The sequence below is a fragment of the Grus americana genome, chromosome 1 (genome assembly GCF_028858705.1).
Source record: "Grus americana isolate bGruAme1 chromosome 1, bGruAme1.mat, whole genome shotgun sequence".
Taxonomy (NCBI): domain Eukaryota; kingdom Metazoa; phylum Chordata; class Aves; order Gruiformes; family Gruidae; genus Grus; species Grus americana.
The window spans coordinates 33,231,899-33,256,346 of NC_072852.1; the positions used below are offsets into that span (position 1 = coordinate 33,231,899).

A 24,448-nucleotide genomic window follows, 5' to 3' on the forward strand; every position below is an offset into this window, starting at 1 on the left:
AGCTTGGCCCTTGTTTAGCCAACAAAGAAAATAACATGATATTACTAGGGCTTGTTTTCCCCAAACTAAGCAATTCTTTTCCAGCTGACAGAGTAAGCAGGTATGCAATTCAAGCTGACAGCACTAATATGATATTAGTAAAATATGAAGTAGAACTTGAAAACTATATATGACTCATAAAATGATGATTATTTGTTCTGGGGATAAATTTCCGATACTTAACCTCAGTCACTTATATGAACTTACATGAAGCTGTAGGTGGTCACTGATGATGTCTCTTTTTATCCTATGCACTTATAAGCAGGCATTTAAACTGTTCATTTATGTACCAATTATGGGACTTTCACTACAATACCATTCAGCAAATGTGGATCTAATTGTTTTCAAAGGACCTTGGTCACAAAAACCTGCTTGTATGTTGGGAGATGCATTTTCAAAAGCTTTTAGAAACATTTCTGTGGTTTTAAAAATAAAATTATGCCAATGCTAAGAATCTTGCCATGCCAGTAATTTTTTATGTCATTGCAGGGGGCAGATGTTAGGTTGATCATCAGACTAAAGGAGGGATAGAGTGGAAGAAGAATACTCTTTGTACTTCCCTTTATATTCTGTTTATAGGCCATTGCAAAGCAAAAAGATATTATATTGTCACTGTTCTCTCCATCTGCCAACAATTCAGAGTTGGTTATGTTGCCATTTCTCTCTCATGCTATTGATCTGATATTTCTCAGTCTCGCTAGCTGCATACTCTGTATAAATTAAATTGAGTAAGTGTAATTCAGTGCCACTTGAAATCTCTGCTTGAATATGGTAGTTATAAAAGATTCACAGTTTCAGCATTCATTTCCTTTATGTTTTTCAGGAATCTAAACAATTCCCATAAAACTGGTGACATAGTGCAGCAAAAAAAGCTATGCATCAGTTTATATTGCAAAACTGTAACCCCCGCTGGAAGTTTGCAGAAGTTTTGAAAGAGTTTTTTCAGTATTATTCTTACGATTTTTCACTAAGATTTTGTTTTTTTCAGTACGGAACTGAAACCCACTCACTTATAAAATACATGCCCAGGGAAAGTTCATTCTCTTATTTGTTTAGACTGGTCAACATGAAAAAGTCAGTATGAGATGATAAGGAATTACTTAGCTGTACCAATATAACTTCCCATATGGATGCTCCTTTCAAATTATAAGTGTTTTTTGGTTTGAGAGTTTTGGGGTTTTGGGGGTTTAATTTATGTGTTTTAAGAAGATATTAACGTAAAACTGAATAAAAAGACATAGTATGTCAGAAATCAGGCTGTCCACAAACTGATTTCTGCTAGTTGTGTTGCTTTGACTCTCATAAAAGAGAGCAGGATTAAGCAGGCTTTTATTTTTAGATAGAAGATGGTAATGCCAGTATTTCTGTCTTGAAGGGTGACTGCTGACCACATTCATTCATTAACAGGGAAGAAAACCTTCTCTGATCATTTATTTGCACAGTGAATACCAATGAATAATTAAGTTTTGAAACAGAACCAGAGGAATGCACAATCTGTTTAATATATAAACAAATGGCACAGGCATGTGTATTCACATGTGTGTGTATGTAGTGCACATGTATCCTGAACCATGTATTATTTTTATTCTAAAAGCTGTAATAACATGAGCATTCCCATTAGTTAGGTACTGGGTTTGCTGCAATCAAAGTAGCAGATTTGCACAAGTGAGATTCATCTTTCACTGAATGGTAGGGGTTGGAAGGGACCTCTGGAGTTCATCTTTCATCCAACCCCCTGCTAAAGCAGGATCACCCAGAGCAGGTTGCACAGCATCGTGTCCAGGCGGGTTTTGAATATCTCCAGAGAAGGAGACTCCACAACCTCTCTGGGCAGCCTCTACCAGTGCTCGGTCACCCTCAAAGTGAAGAAGTTTTTCCTCATATTCAGATGGAACTTCCTGTGTTCCAGTTTGTGCCCGTTGCCCCTTGCCCTGTCACTGGGCACCACTGAGAAGAGTCTGGCCCCGTCCTCTTGACATCCACCCTTTAGATATTTACAAGCGTTGATGAGATCCCCTCTCAGTCTTCTCTTCTCCAGGCTAAACAGACCCAGCTCTCTCAGCCTTTCCCCATAAGAGAGATGCTCCAGTCCCCTCGTCATCCTCGTAGCCCTTCGCTGGACTCTCTCCAGTAGTTCCCTGTCTTTCTTGACCTGGGGAGCCCAGAACTGGACACAGAACTCCAAATGTGGCCTCACCAGGGCAGAGTAGATGGGGAGGATAACCTCCCTTGACCTGCTGGCCAGGCTCTTCTGAATGCACCCCAGGATACCATTGGCCTTCTTGGCCACAAGGACACATTGTCCATTGGCTCATGGAGAGCTTGTTGTCCACCAGGACTCCCAGGTCCTTCTGTGCAGCGCTGCTTCCCAGCTGGTCAACCCCTAACCTGTACTGGTGCATGGGGTTATTCCTCCCTAGGTGCAGGACCCTACACTTGCCCTTGTCAAATTTCATCAGATTCCTCTCTGCCCAACTCTCTGGTCTGTCCAGGTCTCACTGAATGGCAGCACAGCCTTCTGGTTTAGCTGCCACTGCTCCCGGTTTTGTATCATCGGCAAACTTGCTGAGGGTACCCTCTGTCCCCTCATCCAGGTCACTGATGAATATGTTGTGGACCCAGTACTGACCCCTGGGGCACACCACTAGCGACAGGCCTCCAGCTAGACTCTGCGCTGCTTATCACAGCCCTCTGAGCCCCGCTGTTCAGCCAGTTCTCAATCCGCCTCTCTGTGCACTCATCTAACCCACACTTCCTAAGCTTGGTTATCAGGATGTTATGGGAGACAGATTTTGTCCTCCAGATTTTTAATCTCTGCAAATTCCTCAAATGAGGGAAATTCAACTGCATCCTTTATGGTAGAGGAAGATTGTGTTCATGCTTTCCTTGGAAAAAAAAAAAGCAAACAAGACAAGTAAACAATACTAGTGGCCAGTAGCAGATGTTTCAGAGAGTGGTTTCAAAGTCCCATTAAGGACAAACTTAAAAATTACATGGCCTCAAGGAAAAAAGCCTCCTTCTAATCCCAAACTGTTAGAGGCTGGTTTTTCCAAGGAAAACGGTGAAAGGCTGATGTTCTTTTTAAGAGTTCGTTGGCATGAGCAAAAACACATCAGTGTTTGTGAAGGAAACCGTGGTTTCCTGCCAGTATTCAGCTAGAAGTAACACACAGCATCGATCACTCCTTGTGTAGCTTTGAACTACTACTTGCTGGTTTGGTGTAACTTTTCTGATGGGCATCTGTGGCCAGAGGTCTCCTGGCTTTGAGGCAGTGGTGCCTGTTCTGCTGTAGGTGTTGGCCTGTATTACTTTGCTATTGCTGTCTCAAGACATGAATAATTGGTACTTTTGCAATTGTCTAATACTGAGACTTCTACCTTTTAGCATATTTTTGTCACCTTCTTCCTCTGGTTCCTTCACCAGTGACAAAACAACGTTTCTATCTGCTACAATCCTGTTGTCATAGCCAGGAGTGCCACTGACCAATATTTTGCTTTTCAATGCAGTGTGCCATCTGGCAAGGGATTACAAATACAAATGGATGTGTGCCACGTGCACATGTGCACAATGAGCAAAATGGGAGGAAGAGCATTTTAGGCCAGGGGTGCCTGTTTTATCAGTTTAGAAAGATGTGAAGGGTGCAAAGTGGGTGCAAAGAGAGGATATATCCACTTGACAGAAAACATAGCATCCCCTCCTGTCCTTTAGCAATGCCGTCTTCACCAAATGTCAAAGTATTATTTTACGCTTGGGGAAAAGAAAACAAATAAATGGATAAGCCTTGCTTCTAGGCACACTGCGAGAACAAAAATAACCTCCCTTCAAGTCACGGCATCTTTCTGTCACCCTCCTCTGTTCGTTTGTTTACCTGGACGATCAATGGGAAAACGGTGACAGAAACGCAACATAAGGTTTCTGTTGAGGTGGCGGCAGCAGGGCACAGCGCTGGGACAGAGGTTGTTAGAGGAAAGAGCCCGGTTGCCTCCTGGCCCTATTAGTAACGTTGCCGCTCTTTCAGCACGGGGGCTCTCAGTGGTAATGAACATGACAGCTTCGGGATTATGCACTGCGCCTTTCATACCTTTTGAAAGGAAGTAATGTCTGTGCTGTGCAGTCTCCTTCATTATGAGAGAAAATCAGTCATACTGTTTCAAGAAAGGATAAAAGGCATGAATCCCATTTTTTTAATCCTTTTTTTTCTTCTGTTTTTGAGATGTGAATTCCTACCGCCTGGCTTTCTGAAGAGAATCATTAGGAGAAAAAGAACTAGTCAAGCATTGCCATTTGGGTTTACCCTGTTTTAGCATGTGTCCTTGCTAACATAATGTAATGTACTGATGTATTCTTTGCAGCTGGAAGAAGGGTGGCTGGATGATGAAAGGAATGAATTCTTAGAGGAGTTAAACTTGGAAATGTTGGAAGAGCAGCATAATGAAGCGATGCAGTACACAGCCAACGAGGTGGAGCAGGTAGGACTGCTACTAAATGTATCATTTGAAATTTTGCTAGGTATACTTTTTTATTAATAGAGAATGAAATGTTATGCTATTATAAGGAGTCAAAGGCTTTGATAGAATTTTGTCTCTAAAATGCTGTGAACTCCAACATGCTGTAGGTAAGGAAAAGGAGAACAATAGATGCTTAGGCCCAGTATCACAAGTTAGCAAACAATTTAGGAGGCTGTGATAAGTGCAGATTTCTCAGTTTCTCTGAACTCTCAGAATAATATTGCTTTCCTTCTTTAATTCTGAAGTGTTTGGGGTTTATGTTGTTATTTTTTTGCCAGTTGTTTCTTTTTTAATGAATTGTATCAGTGTGGCACCTAAAGCTCCAAGTTGAGATACATGTCCCTCTTGTATGCATGAGGCATGAGCCAGCCCTTGCACCAGAGAGCTTGCAAAACAAGATGGAAGAGGAGTTTAAAATAAACAACAGGTGTTTTGGTAATACAAGTGTATTTTTCTTATACCGACAGCACACAGCTTGGCATTTGTTTTGTTAATGGAGACAAATAAGCATATTGTTAGCATAGTCTCACCTTGCTGCTATCCTGACTTTTACCTGCTCATATGCGCTGTAGGCAGTGTGACTATGGCAAAGATGCATGTGCACCTCTAGCCATACAGTTTCATCAAGGGATGGGTCTTCTCAGCTGTACTTTATTGTGGAAGGTGTAAGTGACCTTATCCACACCTGAGTCGGATGGTCTCTCAGCATGCACACCTGTGTGGAGCCAAGGAAATAAAATCCAACTTCATTTCCTGGCTTCTGTGTATGTGCAGCTGGGGAGAGACTGTTTTTCCACCCACAGAAATTTGTGACTTAGAATTTTTTTCCCCATTCTGAATTGCTTGAAAGCAGAGCCTGAGGCATTTTTCTTTGAAGTAAAGAGAGGGAGAAAGACTGTGAGAGCCTTCCTTCCTCTGGAAACCAAGGACCTTATTTGGCTAACAGGAAACCTGGCTTCACATACCTCACCACCTGCTCCACAGTGGGGGCCTGAAAGTACATCTAGCTTGTTTCCTCCTCACCTTCCCTCCAGCCTTGATGCTGGGCTGTTGACTAGGTGATAGCTCCTATTAAAGCTATTCATTGTACATAAATATTCGTTGGGACAGAGACACTGGCAGAGTAATTAAGTCAATTATCTGGAATATGATAGATCAGATTACAAATCCTTGATCTTACAAGCATTTAATTATTTACACAAAGTGGAATAACTCCAGGGTCAGAGGTGAAGGGAGTCTTGCAACAGGATTTATAGTGGCCTTTTAGTTACAACCCTCTTTTCCAGGCAGCGATCCAAGCCTCAGTTTCCCAGGTTAAATGTGCTAACTACTGCACTGCTAGCTACTTTGAACTGATATTTGGCATCTTGTTTATTTTTTTAACCACAAATTTTATCTTGGATAGCAAAAGATTTCCTGTCAGAAGGAACACTCGTTCTTCACAAAGCAATTTCCTTTGCACAGTGACATTTTCACTCAAACCCCCACTAGCCCCTCACACGACGTGTTGGGGCCTCTGAAATGACTTCACAGTTGTGACATTCCACTCCCAAGTTCTTGTCAAGCTTTGGCTTTCTCACTGAATGTGGCTTGTGGATAGTGTTAATTATTGAAGAGTGGTGTTCTGTGAAGTGGTTTAACAGAAGCCATTGAGATTGCTTATTCCCCATTGGGATCTTACACTAAGGATGGGGGGGCGTCCCTATTGAGATTTTATATTACTGTAGAAGAGAGCTACATTTGAAAAAATTATGGTCACTTGTGCTCTGTCGGTGTCTGACGTTGGGTTGCTTGAAGTAATTCTAGGACAGCCAGACATTTCTTTGCCCTTCTGATGAGTAATCGAATCAACCAAATGCAGCTTGGTGTGTAATGGACCGTCAGTAATCTGTGACAGCTGCTGTCTCTCTAGACTCAATGTAGTGACTCGGCAAGTTGGAAAACTGGTTCTTTACTCCTTGTTAGGCTGGGAAACGTAGCAGTTTCCTGAGGTGAATCACACAATCCATCAGAGCAATGAAGCCGTTCTCATTGCAACTGCCAGTGGCCAAGCTGAGTATCTTCAAGCTCCCTGGCTGGCCATGGAGATTTTGCTCTAATGCCAGCCTTGATTTCTGTGAACCAAAACACAGTCCTCTGGCTTCATAATCATCTGTAGTCATGAATCTTGTGAGCTGCAGGAATGAATACACAGTATAGCAGAATGTCCTTCCAAATGCAAGTCTGTTTTACAGAATGCCATTTTAACATTTAGTATGAGCTGTCAGAGAAAAATCTGGTACAGTTTGTAATAGAAGAATTAAGTAGATAGTTGTGTCTTTTCTCTATGTTTTTGAGCCACTCTATAGAATTTAATCAAGAATTGTATCTTCTCTGTATAGAATAGTCCAATAAAAGTCAAGGAAAGATGTAATTCTCCATTTTTATAACTCATTGTATTCCTTCCCCTTTACAACATCACGGTTCATTGTGCAGCAGAGATAACTTTCAGAAGAATACCATACATTTGCCATGCAGAAATTCTTATCGGTATCATGGAATATATCAAAACCTATTAAGAAGAGAAAGAATTGGATAAAAAAAAATTACTTGAGTTCATTCAAAGCTGAAATGCAGTGAAAATATCTGGGGAATATTCTTTTTTGAGAGAGGCCTGTTTTAAAAGAACAGCATTGTTTGCAGAAGAGCATTTTCCCTTTTAGTGCACCACTGAAATCAATCCCATTTTCCCCTCGTGGCTGGAGTACCTTGTGGTTAGCCTGCCAGCCTGCCACTGGAAATTCCTCTCCCTGTGGTCAGTCTCCTTCTCACTGTCAGAGACTGACCAGAGAGCCCAGCAGCTACGTTTATTAAAACCTTTGGCTGAATCTCACTGCCTTCAAACTTTAGTAGCAGCCTGGGTCTTGAGTCCCAATATACATCACAAGTTGTGAAATGAGAATAGAACAGTGCCTGAATTCCTGCAAGATTATCCATTTTATAGGCATGAATGCTTGCTGGAGCTGAAATGCAGAATCTTTTGAGGTTCATTTATTGCTTGATTGTACGCATCGCCAGGTTCGCCTTCTCATTATCTGAGTTCTCACTGCAAAGATGAGGCCTAAGGAGCCCTTTGGTATTTCAAACAGAAGTAATTGTAGAAGAGATTGACAACATATGTTTGAAAACAAACACTTTGTTTGGAATAGATTATAGATAACACTGACAAAAGAAACGCACTGACAGTTGGAGACTGTCTCTTGTTTTTCAGAAGGGACTTAACCTGGAATTAGGCTTGTTACCTTTCAAAATAAAATTAAAATAATCGCATATTGTAAAAGACTGCTCAGTCTGCACATGTTTAGGAGCTCTGGCAAGCATGACAAGTCCAGGACAGAAATGCCAGGGGCTACCTTATTTGGGTCACAGATCTGTTTAAAAATATATCTCGAAAACATGCAGTACAATAAATATCTCTATTGCTTTCTATTTTCTTAATTGAACTAGCTGCAAGTATCCACATACTGGGGAAAGATTTAATGTTATACGGATGTCTGCTTTAGGTTGAGAAGAATCTGATTGTACAGGCATTTGCTTCTTCTTGACAGGGAGGGGAACCCAAAGTGACTACCTGACATTCAGGTGCCTGTACTATAGACATTTACATTTGGTCAAATCAATCCCACCCATCTGATTTCTGTTAGACTGGAAAGATGGGGTTTACTTTTTTTACATCTTTTGCGTGTGTGTGTTAATTATGGATAGTGTAACTTGAGTAGATGGCAGTGTATTATATTCAGTCAGTCTAAATAAAGTGGAAGTTCATAGGATCATGGGATCATAGGATATCCCGAGTTGGAAGGGACCCATAAGGCTCATCGAGTCCAACTCCTTATTGAAGTTGAAGGAGCAAAGTTTAAATTGTTGATAAATGTGGTGTAGAAAGCAAGAGCCACTAATTCTGAAAGCGCGTGGGTCCAAACTGTAAAATCTGTTTCAACACCTATACAAATAGACACATAAAGGGATTCTTTTCAGAAGTGCTCAAATATACGCTTTGGTGGTGTGGCACCATGCTGGAGACATCAGAGGAAGCATCATGGAGCTCAGCTCCTGTAAGCTGTCTAACTGTGCTAACACAGTGTGGACAATCCTGGCCCTCCTCATTTTCTAATGTGAATGGAGCCCGCATTTGGGTCAGGCACCCAAATTCTTGCCTGTGCTGCAGCACAGCCCTCCCAGTGTCTGGCGGAGCTGTTCTCACTCCTGTCAGTAGTTAAATATTTTCCAGAGCAGTGAGAAACATGGGTTACACATTGCAGTGGCAGGGGTGCAGTGTAGGTGACTCGGATTGGAATCACTTCTCTGCTGAAAAGTTTGGGGGCAGAGGAGGTCAATACAAGCTGGAGCAGCTCCAAAGCAGATGAGAGAAGGGACCAGAATAGCTTGTGTAGTGACATTCTAGGTAATCTAGAAAAATACAAAATTAAACCTAAATCTCCTGCATTCTTGGTGAATGCCCTGGCCGCTTGGCTGGTTGGAGTGCTCTTCTTTCTGGTTACTCATGGTTTTCAGGAAGAATTCTCTAGACATTGGGTTTTTTTCTCTGTGTAAAATATGATGTTTTGGAACTCTTAAAAAGCAGGTGATGTGGGAAGACATTGCAGCTACTCCTGAAAATGGAACTGAAGTGTTGCAGCCATTTCAGAAAAATATAACAAAAGCCTTAATAAAAAAATCTTCCATTATACTTTATACACCTTCACAACAATGCATAAGCTGAGGAAACAAAGAATAGATAAATTATAATTATAGAACAATTCTACAATAGTTATTTAGAGTGTTATTGGTACTACTCTTCATATTGCTTCTTCCCGTGTCAACAAGATACCCTTGTTTTTTAAGTGGATAAGTAGAAAGACCTGAGAGGATCTCACATGGGGAAAATACGTACTACTGAATTTTTAAAACTTGCAGAATTTCCATGAAAGTCTGCCTTTGTCCCTTGCAGTTTCAAAATCTAGTTTCTAGAAAATTCTGACCCTACAACATCAAGAAACATTGAACCTTTGAATCCCTTGAATAACACTGAATACATTCTGTCCCATGACGTTTAAATTCAAGGGAACAGTTTATCCCCATTTGGGGAGAGTGGGAGATAGTAATTGGCACATTGCCAGTGTGGCTGCCAAAGCTACATGTGAATTATACATTTATTGTGTATTTTGTTATCAGCTGCACATTGTATGAGCAAAATGATGAGTGTAAAATGTATGCTATGATTTTAAAGATAAGTTTTGCTTTGCAGATCTTGTCTGAAAACAAATTGCTAAAACATGTTTTCAGAAATTTTTAACTGGTCTGTCACAGAAACTGAATTCTCCCAGTGTTGTATTTATTTCAGTATTTATTTTATTCCACTATTAGATTGCATTTGGGAGGTGGAGGTTATTTTTGTTTTTCTGAGACTAGGCCATTATTTTTTCCTAACAATTGAAGAAAGGAAACCAGCTGAAGGGTGGGTGATCATGAGGTGCACATGAAGAGAGGAGAAAGGATAAATAGGAGACACATTTTCATCCTGTTTTACTGTCTATCAAAGTAGAGATAAAGGGAATTATGACAGTGGCCTCTTTGAGTTTGTTTCCTTTCACTGGGTGCACTGTACTTTTTTTGTCCCTTGATTATTACTACCATTATATATAATTATGCAATTATACCTCCTAAAAGAGAAACGGTGTTTGGTTGGTACTATATACACTTAGATGTTTGGCGAACAGGCCATATAAATTGCACTTGGCGCGATTGCTCTGTAAGGGAAATAGGGGGGAATTCTTTGCTTATCCAGTTTGAAAAATAAAAAGTGTCTATCTCTTCAGAGAGGTATTATCTCACATTCTTTGAGAATATAAATAGGTTGAGAATATAAATAGGTTAGGTACAATGAGTGAAGTGTGAATTCAAAATCAACAGCCTAAAAGCTTGACATTATGCCCATGGCGAGCACTCAGTGTTGTTCTATGCTTAATGGTAAAAGGCTGTTTCTATTTCTAAGGAACATAAACTCTAACTAGGGAACAAAAATGGTCTCCAGGGATGTGACGGAGAGAGGTCTACTTGAGCAAAATCCTAGAATTCAAAATTGTTGTGGTTTAACCTGGCAGGCAGCTAAAACAACCACACAGCCGTTCGCTCACACCCCCCGCCCCTGCCCAGTGGGATGGGGGTGAGAATTGGAAAAAAAAAAGGTAAAACTCATGGGTTGAGATAAAGACAGTTTAATATGACAGAAAAGAAAGGCAATAATAATAATAATGATAAAAGAATACACAAAACAAGTGATGCACAGCACAATTGCTCACCACCCACAGACCGCCAATGCCCAGCTAGTTCCCGAGCTGCGGTTGCATCCCTGGCCAGCTTCCCCCAAGTTATATATGGAACATGACATCATATGGTATGGGATATCCTATTGGCCAGTTTGAGTCAGCTGTCCTGGCCGTGTTCTCTCCCAGCTTCTTGTGCACCCCCAGCCTCCTCACTGGCAGGGCAGCATGTTGAAAAGTCCTTGACTTGGTGTAAAATTAACTCTATCCTAGCCAAAATCAGGACAAAAATGAACGGTCTTTCAGAAAAAGACTACTGAAAACAAGAAATGTTAGAGAGGGCAGTAGAGGGTACAGTGGAACAGGCTAGCCCTCTGCAGGCTTCAACCCTGCCCATCTCCATGGAGCAAACAAGGAGTTCACTGCTTAAAAAAAAAAAGCCTCACTGATGAAAGTAGTCTTTTTGCACCCTCTTAGATTGTACTACTCATAGTTTGATTGGCTGCTTGCTTTATCTTTTTGAAGTGATACCAGTACTGAAGCTTTTTCCCAAGTTTGAAGAGATTTCAGCTCCACCAGTCTCTGGCCATAATCCAGAATCAAAACCAGTGTACCATCTGGTGATCATTATCTTTAAGCACTGCAAAGAGATGGCTTAGCTAGAAAGGGAAATATTTCTTTCCAGACTTTAGAAGATATGTCGCTAGTGCTGTAATTCATCTACTTCACTCAGTATGGCCACCACAGCATGACTCTCAGAAATGTTTAAAAGATATGAGCAGTAGGACTGCTGTTTAGTGATCTGTTTTAATTTAGCTTAAATCAGATCCCAGCTGTTTAAGCAAAACAGAGCTGGAAAATATTCTCATGTAATATGGTCTACATTTGATAATCATTTTGGTTTGCTCATTTTTTTAGCCAAAGAAACATGAAGAGGAGGACGGCACTACAGACACTGCAACCTCATCGTCCAACAATCATGAGAAGGACAGTGGGGTGGGACCTACAGATGAAAGTCTGCGCAATGACGAGAGCTCAGAGCAAGAAAATGCACCTGAGGAGCAGAACAGCGCTACCCTGCAGAGCAAACGGGAGCTGGGCCACAGCCAAGATACGTTAGGAAGCGTTGAGCTCCAGTGCAATGAAAGCTTTATGTCTGGGGAATACATTGAATCTGATTTCATAGGAAACCCAGAGGAGGAATGTGAAAGGTTTCGGCAGCTGTTGGAACTGAAGTGCAAGATTCGAAACCACGGGGAGTACGACCTGTATTACTCGAGCAGCACAATAGAGTGCAACAGAAGAGAGCAAGATGGAGTGGAGCATGAGCTGCAGCTACTCAATGAGGAACTGAGGAACATTGAACTCGAATGTCAGAACATTATGCAAGCTCACCGGCTCCAAAAGGTGAGGGATCAGTATGGAGACATTTGGGCTTTACATGACGAAGGGTTCAGGAATTATAACACCAGCATAGATGTACAAAGAGGCAAACTGGATGACATCATGGAGCACCCTGAGAAGTCTGACAAGGACAGCTCCAGCGCCTACAACACAGCCGAAAGTTGCAGGAGCACTCCACTGACAGTGGAGCGATCCCCCGATAACTCTCTCCAGAGAATGATTAGCATCACCAACAGGAAAAACCTGAGGAGCACAATCGTGGCTAATCAGTCATCCTCAGGACAAAGCAACAGGGAGACAACCTCAGCCAAAAGCAAACCCACTGAGCAAAACAGTGCTGCTGAGGATGCAGTGCTGGCATCAGAAAGCGGCAAATTCACAGACCAGGAAAAGCAGAGCAGCGAGCACATTCCCTACCTGTCTCCATATCACAGCTCTTCTTACAGGTACGGGAATATACCTGCTCATGCAAAGCATTATCAAAGTTATATGCAACTGATCCAGCAGAAGTCTGCTGTGGAGTACGCCCAAAGCCAGCTCAGCCTGGTGAGCATGTGCAAAGACTCGCAGAAGTGTGCGGAGCCCAAGATGGAATGGAAAGTGAAAATAAGGAGTGATGGGACGAGGTACATCACAAAGAGACCAGTTCGAGACAGAATCCTGAAGGAACGTGCCTTAAAAATTAAAGAAGAGAGGAGCGGGATGACGACAGACGATGATACGATGAGTGAGATGAAGATGGGTCGCTACTGGAGCAAAGAAGAGCGGAAGCAGCATTTGGTGCGAGCTAAGGAGCAGAGGAGACGGCGGGAGTTCATGATGAGAAGCAGGCTGGAGTGTCTTAAGGAAAGTCCGCAGAGTGGCAGCGAGGGCAAAAAGGAAATTAACATTATTGAACTGAGCCACAAAAAGATGATGAAAAAGAGAAACAAGAAAATCTTGGACAACTGGATGACAATCCAAGAACTGATGACACACGGTGCTAAATCTCCAGATGGCACAAGAGTGCACAATGCCTTTTTATCAGTTACTACTGTATGAACGCAACTTCTTTCAGAGAGTATACTACCAGTTTAGGTAGAGTACGATTGCCTCGTTCAATGTGGCATTTTTATATATTTTGTGACTGTTTATAGTTTGACCTTTTTTGTAAGCAAAATTACCTGGTAATTTTTCATTTGTTTTTCATATAACGGTACCTTCTTTATCTGGCAGTCTTTCTTTATCCTGCAATATATTCATATTATCCATTTGTAGAAAAAAAAAAGAAAAAAAGCAAAACAAAAAAAAAAGTGGAGAAGCCAATTAATTTCTTAACCTAATACATATCCTGTAAGTTAAGATCTGGATTTATTTCTCTAGTTTTCTTTTTTCTACTTTAGTAACAATACAATACCAAAACAAAATGCTTTATACTGTATCCTTGGCTTAACAAGTTTTAACGTTTTACATCTTAGAGTGCATCTGTTTATAAATCATATGCCACATCCCATCATATAGATAAGAATGACATTTTTCCAACAACACATTGTACAGTACATTTAATCTGTAAATTGCAATTGTATTTGTCCAAGTGAAGTGTAGGTGGGCAATTCTCCTGTGTTATGTAGTGGCATTGGTCATGTAGCTGGGCAGTATGTGATAATTGTGAAGATGAAAGAGAAATAAATTATTGCTTATCTTTAAGAAAAAAAAAGTCAAGAGTTCTTTGGTTTAAATTGAGCATTTTCCTTTAAAAGATGAGTCATTTCACCATGCATGATTTTTACAGCATATAGAGATTTCAGGAACATGGGACACAATTCCAAAGACTGGTTTTTATGAATTAGCTTTTCATTTTGCAGAACACATAGGAGTGAGTGGGTCTTCCTGGCTTTTTCTTACCTGCTATTATTAGTTGATTGAATGATTCATTGATGTTACTATGTTTTATGTTGTCAGGTAACTACTGTGGGTCCTTTCCCCAGCTAAGCTTGCTATTTGTTCTGCACATACAAAACATAAACAGAGCACTTTGAGCCAAATCTGGTGCAAGAAAAACTAGCAGTGGCTGTCACTGGTGTTTTCATAGAAGGTCAGTTAGTTAAGGAAAAATAAAGAATGAAAGGCACCTGAATGAGTTAAGGGTTTAACTTTATTGTTAAGAAGCATCCAAGCCTTTTAGAAGAGCTCCAGTGGGAGCTGGCTGGGGCTCGAGAGCAAGGGCAGCTTGCTGTCTGGGTGCCTGATGGATGGAGTAGGGCCTTGTCTCTCCTCGTCCCTCCCTGCAGCAGAGGCACCTCAGCTGCCACTGGGGCATCTTCTGACCTCCTGCTGCTGGCAGCCCAATGAGTTACAGCAAGCTGAAACCACTAGTCCTGGACAGCCATCGGGGTTGAAGGCTTTGCCTAACAGCCCCATTTTCATTGCCCCTGAGCAATTCCTAACGGATTGACATGCTTTTGATAGCAGGATTAGGTGCTGAAGTCACTTGGCATCAGGCTTTAAAAGATATGCTTAAAGATGCAGAAAGGCGCATTGCGGTATTTCCAAGTTATCCAGTTCTGGAAATCAGTCATTTGTTTCCTAACCACTTTTGGCACTAGTAGGTATTGGCAGTGCTCTCTGCATCTCCAGGCATGTAAGTACTGTAAGAGTGCTGCTCCCTGAGTGCTTAGGAAAATTATGCCACTGACAGTTCACAGTTCGATAATCAGAAAATTCTCCCCACCAGACTCAGGGAAACATCATGCTAAATCCTCACTAAATGTACAGCTATTCATGCGTAATGAAGAATACTTCCACGGTTCCCATTAAATTAGAAAAAGTATGGAAACCAAGGCCAGAAAGGATCACGAGGCGAAACAGTACTGCTTCGAGGGGCCATTACCAGATTGTCCTGCCAGCTGAGCCAGGGACTTGTCTTTGACTAACCTAAGTCACCTGGAAAGGTACACATTCTTCTTCTGGAGACATCAAAGCACAGAGATTTGGCTGTTTCCCTCGTTGCGTTTCAGTGATCACACTTGTAAAAACAAGTCTCGTTCCTAATCAGAGTTCAGCTGCCATCAGCTCCAGATAATGGCTACTGTTATGCCTTTCCCTTAGGCACGGTACTTACTATTTTCTTCCCATTATTAAATCATGACTCAGAGGTCCTCTCAAATTGTTATGACACCCAAATTCAGAGAACAACCTGAATCTTCAGAAAATATAATTATTTCGTCACTGAGAAATAAAATCAGGAAAACCCATGCCTAATTAGAGAAAAGACCTAACTGGGTGGAGAGGGTGGTGTATATTAAGTAATAGAGAATAATTAGAGAAATAATATTTCTAGAGAAGATACATTAATAGGCTGTAAATGGAAATGCATCTGAATCTGAGGAACTATCAGGATTTAGTAAGAGAAAAGAGAAGACTGAGAGGTGATACAGGAATACTGCTGGTGTCACACCATGACGTGGTTTCTAGCTCGGCACATGCCTGCCAGAGCCTGGCCACCTTCTACCTACTTCTTTACCTCCTGGAATCGGCACATCCCTGCCCAATCCTTAATCTAGGGTTTTTCCATCAGTCCATGGTTTTCTCTCTTTTCTTCATAACTATGGTTATTAAGTGATGCTTCCTTTCTTCCCTAAGCAGTCTTTGGGAGAAGAAGTGTTGCATTTTGCCCTGATGAAATATCTTGATCATTTTTGCTAGCATTGAAAATAAACACAGAACCTCAGAGCGGGGTGGTGAGGCGGCCTGGGATGGTGATGCAGAGGGGCTGAATGGCAGGCGAGGGTTTTGCTGCCAACTGTTCTCAGCTGGTTTCTCTGCAGGGCAGGACTTGGTGTTGCGCTCCCTTGTCCCAGCAGTTCTTTATCAGTGAAATGCAAGGCTGACATCCCACATGCTGTTTATTCCTGCATATACTTTTTTCCAAATGTCATAATTTTTAATGAGGAAAATAGCATTTTAGCAACAAGGCAAATTAAAAGAGAAGAAACAAAATACATTTCATGTTGTCATAAATCTTTAAAAAAAAAAAAGACTACTCTGTTGTGAGAACTATTTTTTCTTCATATGAAGGAATATAAAAATAAAAATGGTTTCCAACTGGAACAAGACCAGATCTTGCTTAAGAGCGTTGTTTGCAGTGCTGGGATGAAGACAAAAGGCAGGGAAGAGGAGCTACATAGGTGTGTTATCACAGCCACATCACAGCTGGGAAGGAGTTCATGTCCCATTCATCCTTCCCCCAACCCTGGTACCCACCTGAGACCAGTGGGAGGTAATTTTTCCTATGAAGCCAGCAAGATGGCTGTTACCTTGTGTCACTTGACAACTGTATTGCCAGCTGATTTAGGAGCATTGCTCACCATAAGTAAGGTTAAAATCTGTGGGATCCCTGGATCTTCCTCTCCAATGTAAGTATTCGTAAAGGAAAAATGATGTATTTAGTATGATCATGACAATAAACTAAACCTACTTCATCAGGTTATTATGTTTTTCAAAACAAAGAAACTGATAATACTATCTGAATTGAACAAGAGCAATCAGACACGGAATCTAATCTGTCCTTGCCCTGTAAAAGGGCTACAAGCATCTCAGAAGAGATGATACAGCAACTTTAGCATTATGCTTTCTGAACTTGTGGGGATTGAATTATTCATTAATATCATGATGCATGACTTTTTCCTTTTTTTCTGTTTTAACTAATGTTCATTTCCAAACGCCATTTCTTGGTACCAATTATGGAACAGCACCCTTGGTGCATGACATGACTTCTGTGCTAAAATACTTCCTGACTCAAGGCTGGAATTACTCCAGGTTTTGTTTTACTTGGGTTCTTAACCTTCAAGCTGCTAATCACAAACATGTATGTGCTAAGTGCTCTATTAATATCCATTTTATGGGCCTACTGCTTTTTCAGAGCATTAAACACTCTTGAGGAGCCATGCTAAAATGGATGTGATGGGGAGTTTGGCTAAAACAAAACAGAGGAGCTGTCATAAACCTGGTGGTGTTACTCTCTGAGAGAGGCTGGTCGGCTCATGCCTGCTGGAGGAAAAAGGATACAGCAGAGGAATCATGAGCAGGCTTTTTTCTTTAAATGTCTTTGCTCTGAAGCATGTTTCTTTGTTTAAAGAAGAGCATTCTCCTTGGATGGCTATTGCTGCATTTGTGAGATTAAGCACTTCACTTTTAGTTACAGACAGCTACATAACGTATAGATTTTGCCTGGATTTTCAGACGTCATTATTGTAGCCCTAATGTCAACTCCTACATGGACAGCTGACTGGCTTTGGTTGGCACCTCTGAGATGAGGCACCACCTGGGGATTTGGGATGCACGTGGCAAGGCAGCCAGGTCAAGTACAGTCCGTGAGCCTTTCTTGGGAGCAAGCAGGTTCCTGTCCTGCTGGGGAAAGGGTCCAGGTCTTGCCATGAGAGCCTTCAGGGCATGGAGCTGTTGGAGCGAGTCCAGAGAAGGGCCATGAAGATGATCAAAGGGTTGGAGCACCTCTCCTATGAAGACAGGCTGAGAGAGTTGAGGTAGTTCAGCCTAGAGAAGAGAAGGCTCTGGGGAGACCTTGTAGCAGCCTTCCAGTACCTAAAGTGGGCCTACAAGAAATCTGGAGAGGGACTGTTTACAAGGGCATGTTTTTATAAGACAAGACATAATTCTTTACTGTTAGAGTGGTGAGGCACTGGAACAGGTTGCCCAGAGAGGTTGTGGAGGCCCCATCCCTGGAAGTGTTCAAGGCCAGGTTGGATGGGGCTTTGGGCAACCTGATCTAGTGGAGGGCGTCCCTGCCCATGGCAGGGGGGTTGGAACTAGATGGTCTTTGAGGTTCCTTCCAACCCAAACCATTCTATGATTCTATGATTTTCTGAACTTGAATGGAAATAAATATTGGAGAGGGGATTTCACTAAAAGAAGCATTTTTTTTTTCTCACAGATCAGCTTATCAACACAAAAGGAAACCTTTCTCTGACTGTAACTGTAGGTTTCCATCTCTAGCCAATTTTAGGTGATTTGGTTCATTTGGTACATTTCCTATGCCTCTTGAAGCTAATTCTGTTGAAGTGCTGCAAATGTCTTTGATGATGCCTGTGTACAGAGTGCATTTTTAAGCCTTGGAGAAAAGGAAGATCTTTTAAAACATGTTCCCCTGTTTGCGTGACACATAGTAACATACAAAATGCATATTAACCCAAATGCTTTTATAATGAGGAGACTTGCTACAAACAGTAAATTGTGTTAATCTATGGATGTATACACAAAGGAACATTTCACTTTCTGTTGCATTTTAAGGACCTTCATTGCCTAAAACTCAATTTGAGAAGTAAGACATTGGTTCTACTCTCTTATATATTTTAAACAATTCAATCCCTAATTTTTCTGCTCTTAGACTGATGCTAAAGCAGATTAGGAAAGTCTGTTTTGGCCTAGGAACAAAACAGTAAGCTTCAAATATTGCAACAATGTCTATGTCTGTCATTTATTGAGATTGGATTTTGCTCATCAAACCTCATAGCTTTAATTCTTCGTCTTACTTCACTTGGAAACATCTGCACTGCAATAAGTATTGGACATACTGTAGTGTTGTTCTTCTAATACATTCCTGAAAGTGTTTAACTTACCACTAAGTGCTAGGAGCAAATCAAAGCTGATGTCTGGCTCCAGTGACAAAAAACTGAGAGCACAGAGAATTTTAAGTATGAATAGAATATAGGAAACTCTCATCTTGACAGTGGATAAGAAGCCAAAAGAAGAAAATTAAAATTGCATGATGAAAGATGAAAAGGTTGAAGTCACTGTTTTGACTACTGGACCTTGCAGGAAAGAATGAAATAGAAAGTTAAGCGGGCAAATATCACATAAAATTTACCACAGATCAAAATATTATTTTTTTTTGCACTTCAAAGGCAACCCTCTTATTATTAGGTTATTTAACCCCACTGGCAATCTCTGCAATGCATAAATATTTTTGATGGCATGCAAAGTGTCTTCTTAATGGTGTATAGACACTATATAGTGAGCAGGTTGAACAGTATAAATATTCATGTCAGCAAAGATGCTGTCAAATTCCTGACTTGACATGATATCAAAAATTAAAATTAAAAAAGGATATTCTGTTTTCTCACCTCCTTTTTCTCCCCAAGTTTGGCACCTGGCTGTATGGTCAGGGTAAAGAAATGCCTCTGGAAGATTGTATTTTGGTTCAGGTACAGGGAATTCAAATGAAAGCTCCTCAAACTCGACAGTTTAATTTACTTCTCTTAAGCTCTTTAATACCAAACTTATCAGTTCTCTCTGTTAGGCATTAACTTGTTAAATGAGTCTTAATTATACATAAGCAGATGGAGATTTGAATTAAAATTACCTTACACTCGAGTGGCTTTAGTTCATTATAACATATCTTCCTCTTAATCATTTAGGCAGTCTCATCATCTTTCATATAGAAAGTTATTAAAGTATTCCAATTTCCATATTTCTTCAGATACATCCAATATTAAATGGCACATAATACACATTAGTTGGTGACTTATACCATGCAATAGTTAGTGAATTATTCATGTCAGTAACAATTTTTATACTTTTATGTCATCTGTATCATTTTATTTTAAAGGGTTTATATTTACAGAATATCTCATATTTTACCTCATCTCAGTTTTCAGTGCAAGGTTGAACGCCTCACCAATTTTGCTGGTTGAAAAGGAGTAACGTCCACTCTAGTTTTTCACTCCCATTAACTGAGGAATGGAAATGGATCCAAAGGGGCTCCCACTCCCAAACAAGTGGATGTTTACTGGGAGCCTTGGAAAGATTTGAGAAAGACATAAAATTGCTAAAACAATTATTCTTGTTTTATTTTGCTTTAGCATTATCATAATTTCTGGATTCTTCAACGCCAAGGTGCTCCCTGGGATTTCCCTGTCCTCCAAAATTAAAAGAAGGTTTTGCCTAAAGGGAGAAAATTATTGAAAATTTTTGCAGAGTTCAGTGGGCATCATCTCACCTAACTTTATGACCTCTAATCTGCTAGTTAAATTAGTCATCTAGAATAAGAGTTTAAATTAGCTCCAGGAATAGGGAGGAGACACCTCCAAAAGACAGCTGATTTCCCTCTTTAGGAAAGGTGTCCTGTGGGGCACATTTGTCCACCTAATTCAGACTGGGCTCTAGCTTTTACATAGCTTTAGCAGAGACAAAAATGTCTGTCTTAAAGTATCTCAATGCCTTTCAAAAAAGGGATGGACAACAGGTGACTGGGTATGAAAAACTCTTTTTTTCCCCTATTTTTAAAGACTCCTGAATGCATATGCTGAGAGAGTCATGTGTCTCTTTTAGAGAGCACACCGAGTGATTTAATCAACCTCTGCTATGTACCTCCTGGGTAAAATCAAGAAAGAGTTGGACAAAAAGTGGTATTTTAGTTCCAGTAAGCAATTTACAGCTATTCACAAAGGAAAGACCAGTGGGACTTTTCAAAGACAAAAGCATCCAATATTCCCTGCTAAAGGCAGCAGACTATTCTCAGCATCCCTTTAGCTAATATATTAGCCAGGTACCTTCAGTGTGAAATAATGCGCCTATAAGACAGAAATGACTGTGTTAGTTGGATGATGGAGAATGACAGCTCAGCCAAAAGGCTGAGTCTGCTCTGGCAAATGCTGCAAAGGCACAGGTCTATGAGAGGCTTTTGCAGAAGTAAGGTACTGCCATTTACATGAGCATCTCTAGAAGGAAGAGATGAACCTCACCAAGACACTTGGGCTACACGGCCATTTCACTCCCCAGCTCCTCCGGAAGCCTTGGTGCACTTTAGGATGTGGATTAAACATGGTTGGTCTCAATGAATTTCAGTTTTGCTTCCTTGAGAAAGAGAAGGTGCTGCTGCTTGACTTGCGGGGGGGGGTTATGAGAAAAACCACCAAAGCCTGTGAGGCCCTGCAGAGTTGGTCATCTTGTCTAAGGGCAATCTGTGAATTCAGTGTGAGGAGTTCCCTGCACTTGTAATTAAAAACTGCAGAGCCTACCTTGAATATAGAGCTTATTTGAGTTTTCTGGGTTTTAGTTCACATCCCCACAAGAACTCTAAGGATTAGGAGCATAAAGGTGAGCAGAAAAGCTCAAATGGGTTGTGAACTTAAATGCTCCTCCACTGAGATGTAAGTGCTGAAATAGCTGAAAGTGACCTGTAGTCCTCATTACCAAATCATCTGGTAGGAGCCTGTCATCTCCTCTTGAGGCTTTTCAGAAAATTTTATGAAAAAAGGAACTGGAAAATTGCAAAAGGGCTGGGTTTCTCCTGAAGAGCAGTGTGTGTGTGAATATGTGTATGCGCATGCTTGGGGTGGGAGTGTAATCTCAGGAAGAAGGCGTTACAGAGGCCACATGAAGCAGTTTCTGTTTTTCTGCTTATCCGCCAAAGACCAGGCCAAGAATGCACTAAATCTTAGGGCACCGTGGTCTGCACATGTGCTTTCTCCAGGAAAAAGCCATAAAACTATAAACCCCTTCACAAAGTGTGCCTGGGTGTCTGGTTGCTGACACTCACCACATGCCCCTAAAGAGTTCATGCATTGTACAGGTTGGCTACACATCTGAAGGTCTGGAAGAAGGTGTCTTTAAGCTAGGGTGTATCTTTGAAATCATTAATGCCTCTGGTAGCTGGTGCTGCAGGGCCGTGTTTTCTCGAAGACTCCTTCTGTATGAATGCAAAAGTTTGTGTTCAAATATCATGTCCAACAAGCAAAGGGAGTAATCTCTGATCCAGCCAATTTAGGAAACTTAAGATAGGTCCCTGTTTTACAGTGTGGCCAAAAAGCTGTTTCCCATGTTACTTTGTATAATGCATAGCTAGTCTCGATTATTTATGTCCATGCTGTACACAGTGATATGCATGTGTGCTACTACGATTTTTGGGGACATCCTTCAGGTTGATAGCACCCATGAAAGGGCCTTGCAAGGAGCTGCTCTGTGGTGGGACACAAGTTTTTGAGAGCCGTGAGGCAGAAGGAATTTCATCCTGCCTTCAGTACAATGCCACAGCGCAGGGCTGTTCAGTTGTGAACATGGCAATGAAACAGAATTGAAGCACAAAACTCCTTATGAACATGGCCTAAGAGTTTTTGATGTGTGGCAACCATGCATAAAGGAAAAGGTCTCCATGAACTGCTGAGGTCAGGGCATGAGGGGTAAGAAGGAAATACCTGGATGTGGAGGAGCAGTGGATGTTGTGATGGCCTTTCTCCCTCACAGTGATGCTGAAGAATAAACATGGCACGGTGTCTTGCAACTGGAGGATGGAAAAAGTAATTCTAGCACTTACGCATGAAGAAGGTGATTTTTTGTATCCTCTGCCACAAACTTGGCCTGCAGAGTTTGATATGAAAATGCCAGGTTACGGGAGCTTGTACCTGTACAGAAGCAGCACTGCTATCATCATGAGGCTACCCCTGCACAGACTCATAACCACCTTGGCTCCTCACCATGCTATAGTGGGATCTATTGTAACTGCAGTGCAGTCTTCCGTCCGCTGGTGAGAAAACGCTTTTCGTGATAGCAAAATGCTGCACATTGAAGTCCCTGTGACACTTGCACTGAGGAGATGATAGTTAATTTATATAGGATATTCTGTGCCTGGTGAATGTTGTGGACTTTGTTAGGCACAGTAACATATGGATTAACTTGATTCAGTTCAAATCTAACACTCTGGGACCTGATAGTTTTGGGGTGCCAGCTGTCACTCTGGCTGTGCAAATCACTGTTTTTTTGACAAAATGGCTGCCTGCTACATGAATCCAAACCTGTGCTTAAACAAGTACAGGGGGTTTTTTACCTTCTTAAATATACTCAAAGAAAAAACTTAAAAAATAGAGTAATCCAACTTTTCAACCACTAACAGAAAGGAAAACTGTGAGCTTGTTTGTTGTATATGGTGTAGAAAATATTGGTTTCTAGACTAATGTATGGTCTAGAAAGATCAAAGATAAACAAAGCCCATCACATATCCTATAGACACACGATCTTTATGGCCATTGGCAAAAATATTATCCAAGGCAAAATGTATGATGCAAGTTTTAATTGGGACACTCTGAGCTTCTTTAACCCAAACTCATGTACAATATGGGGAGGGATGGGTTTGTATTTATTTATACTCACCCTGATGGGTGAGACATCAAGGACGCAATATTGCAGGAAAGAGGTGGCAGCCCAGGTCAACGTGAGGCTGCCCTCATAGCAGGAGAATATTTTCTTTGGCCCATTGATAGCTCAGCAGAACAATGGACAAAGGTCCCCTGTCTTTGCAGAGGAAGACCAATGAAGCTGGCTGCACATTTTTTGTCATCCAGTCATACACCTACATGGGTGCATGGACCTGTATAGGTCCAGTAGATTGGGACTTGGTATAGCAGCATAGTCAGGATTTGGGCAGGGAGAGCTCAACTAGATTTGTGACTCTGAGAATACAGTGATAGGAGCCATATAATTTCCTTAGACATATTTTTTCCCCTATTCCCTGTTTACCTGCTTCATTCATGACCTGGCCAACATGGAAGAGTGCACCCTCAGCAAGTTTAAAATGATACAAAACTGGGTGGAATGGTTGACACAAAAGCTGGTTGTGCTGTCATTCAAAGGGATGTGGCCAGGCTGGAGAAGTGTGTCAACAGGCATCTCCTGAAGGTCTACAAAGAGAAATGTCAAGTCCTGCACCTGGGAAGGAATAGCCCCTTGCACCAGTGTACGCTGGGAGCCACTTGGGTAGAAGACAGCTTTGCTGAAAAGCATCTGGGTGTCCAAATGGACACCATATGCCAGCAACTTGCCCTGACAAAAACAGTGGAGAGTGCTGTGTCCAGTCCTGGGCTCCCCCACATAAGACAGACATAGACACACTGGACTGGGTCAAGTGAAGGGCCCCAAGCCCCAAAAATGCTTAAGGGACCGGAGTACCTGTCGTAAGAGGAGAGGCTGAGACAGCTGTGGCAATTCAGCCTGGGAAGAGAAGGCTCAGGGGGATCTAATCAATATGTGTATAAATACCTGATGGAGGGAGTAAAGAAGATAGATCTGAACCCCTCTCAGTGGTGCTCAGCAACAGCATAAGGGTCAGTGGAGACAAACTGAAATATGGGAAACCCTGTTTAAACAGAAGAAAAAGCTTTTTATGATGGACATGGTCAAACACTGGCACAGGTTGCCCAGAGA

At 41.5% G+C, this 24,448-nt stretch overlaps 1 protein-coding gene across 2 annotated transcripts in view; it reads left to right on the forward strand.

The window, feature by feature from the left end:
- The window catches only part of PDZRN4 (PDZ domain containing ring finger 4), a 259,655-nt gene extending 245,745 nt beyond the window's left edge, over positions 1–13,910 (forward strand). For both annotated transcript variants that reach the window (XM_054811607.1, XM_054811678.1), the window contains 2 exons: positions 4,392–4,508; positions 11,771–13,910. In XM_054811607.1, coding sequence (XP_054667582.1) covers positions 4,392–4,508; positions 11,771–13,297 — 1,644 coding nt within the window. In that variant the 3' untranslated portion in view covers positions 13,298–13,910. The remainder of the gene's footprint in view (positions 1–4,391; positions 4,509–11,770) is intronic.
- The last annotated feature ends 10,538 nt before the right edge of the window (positions 13,911–24,448 follow it).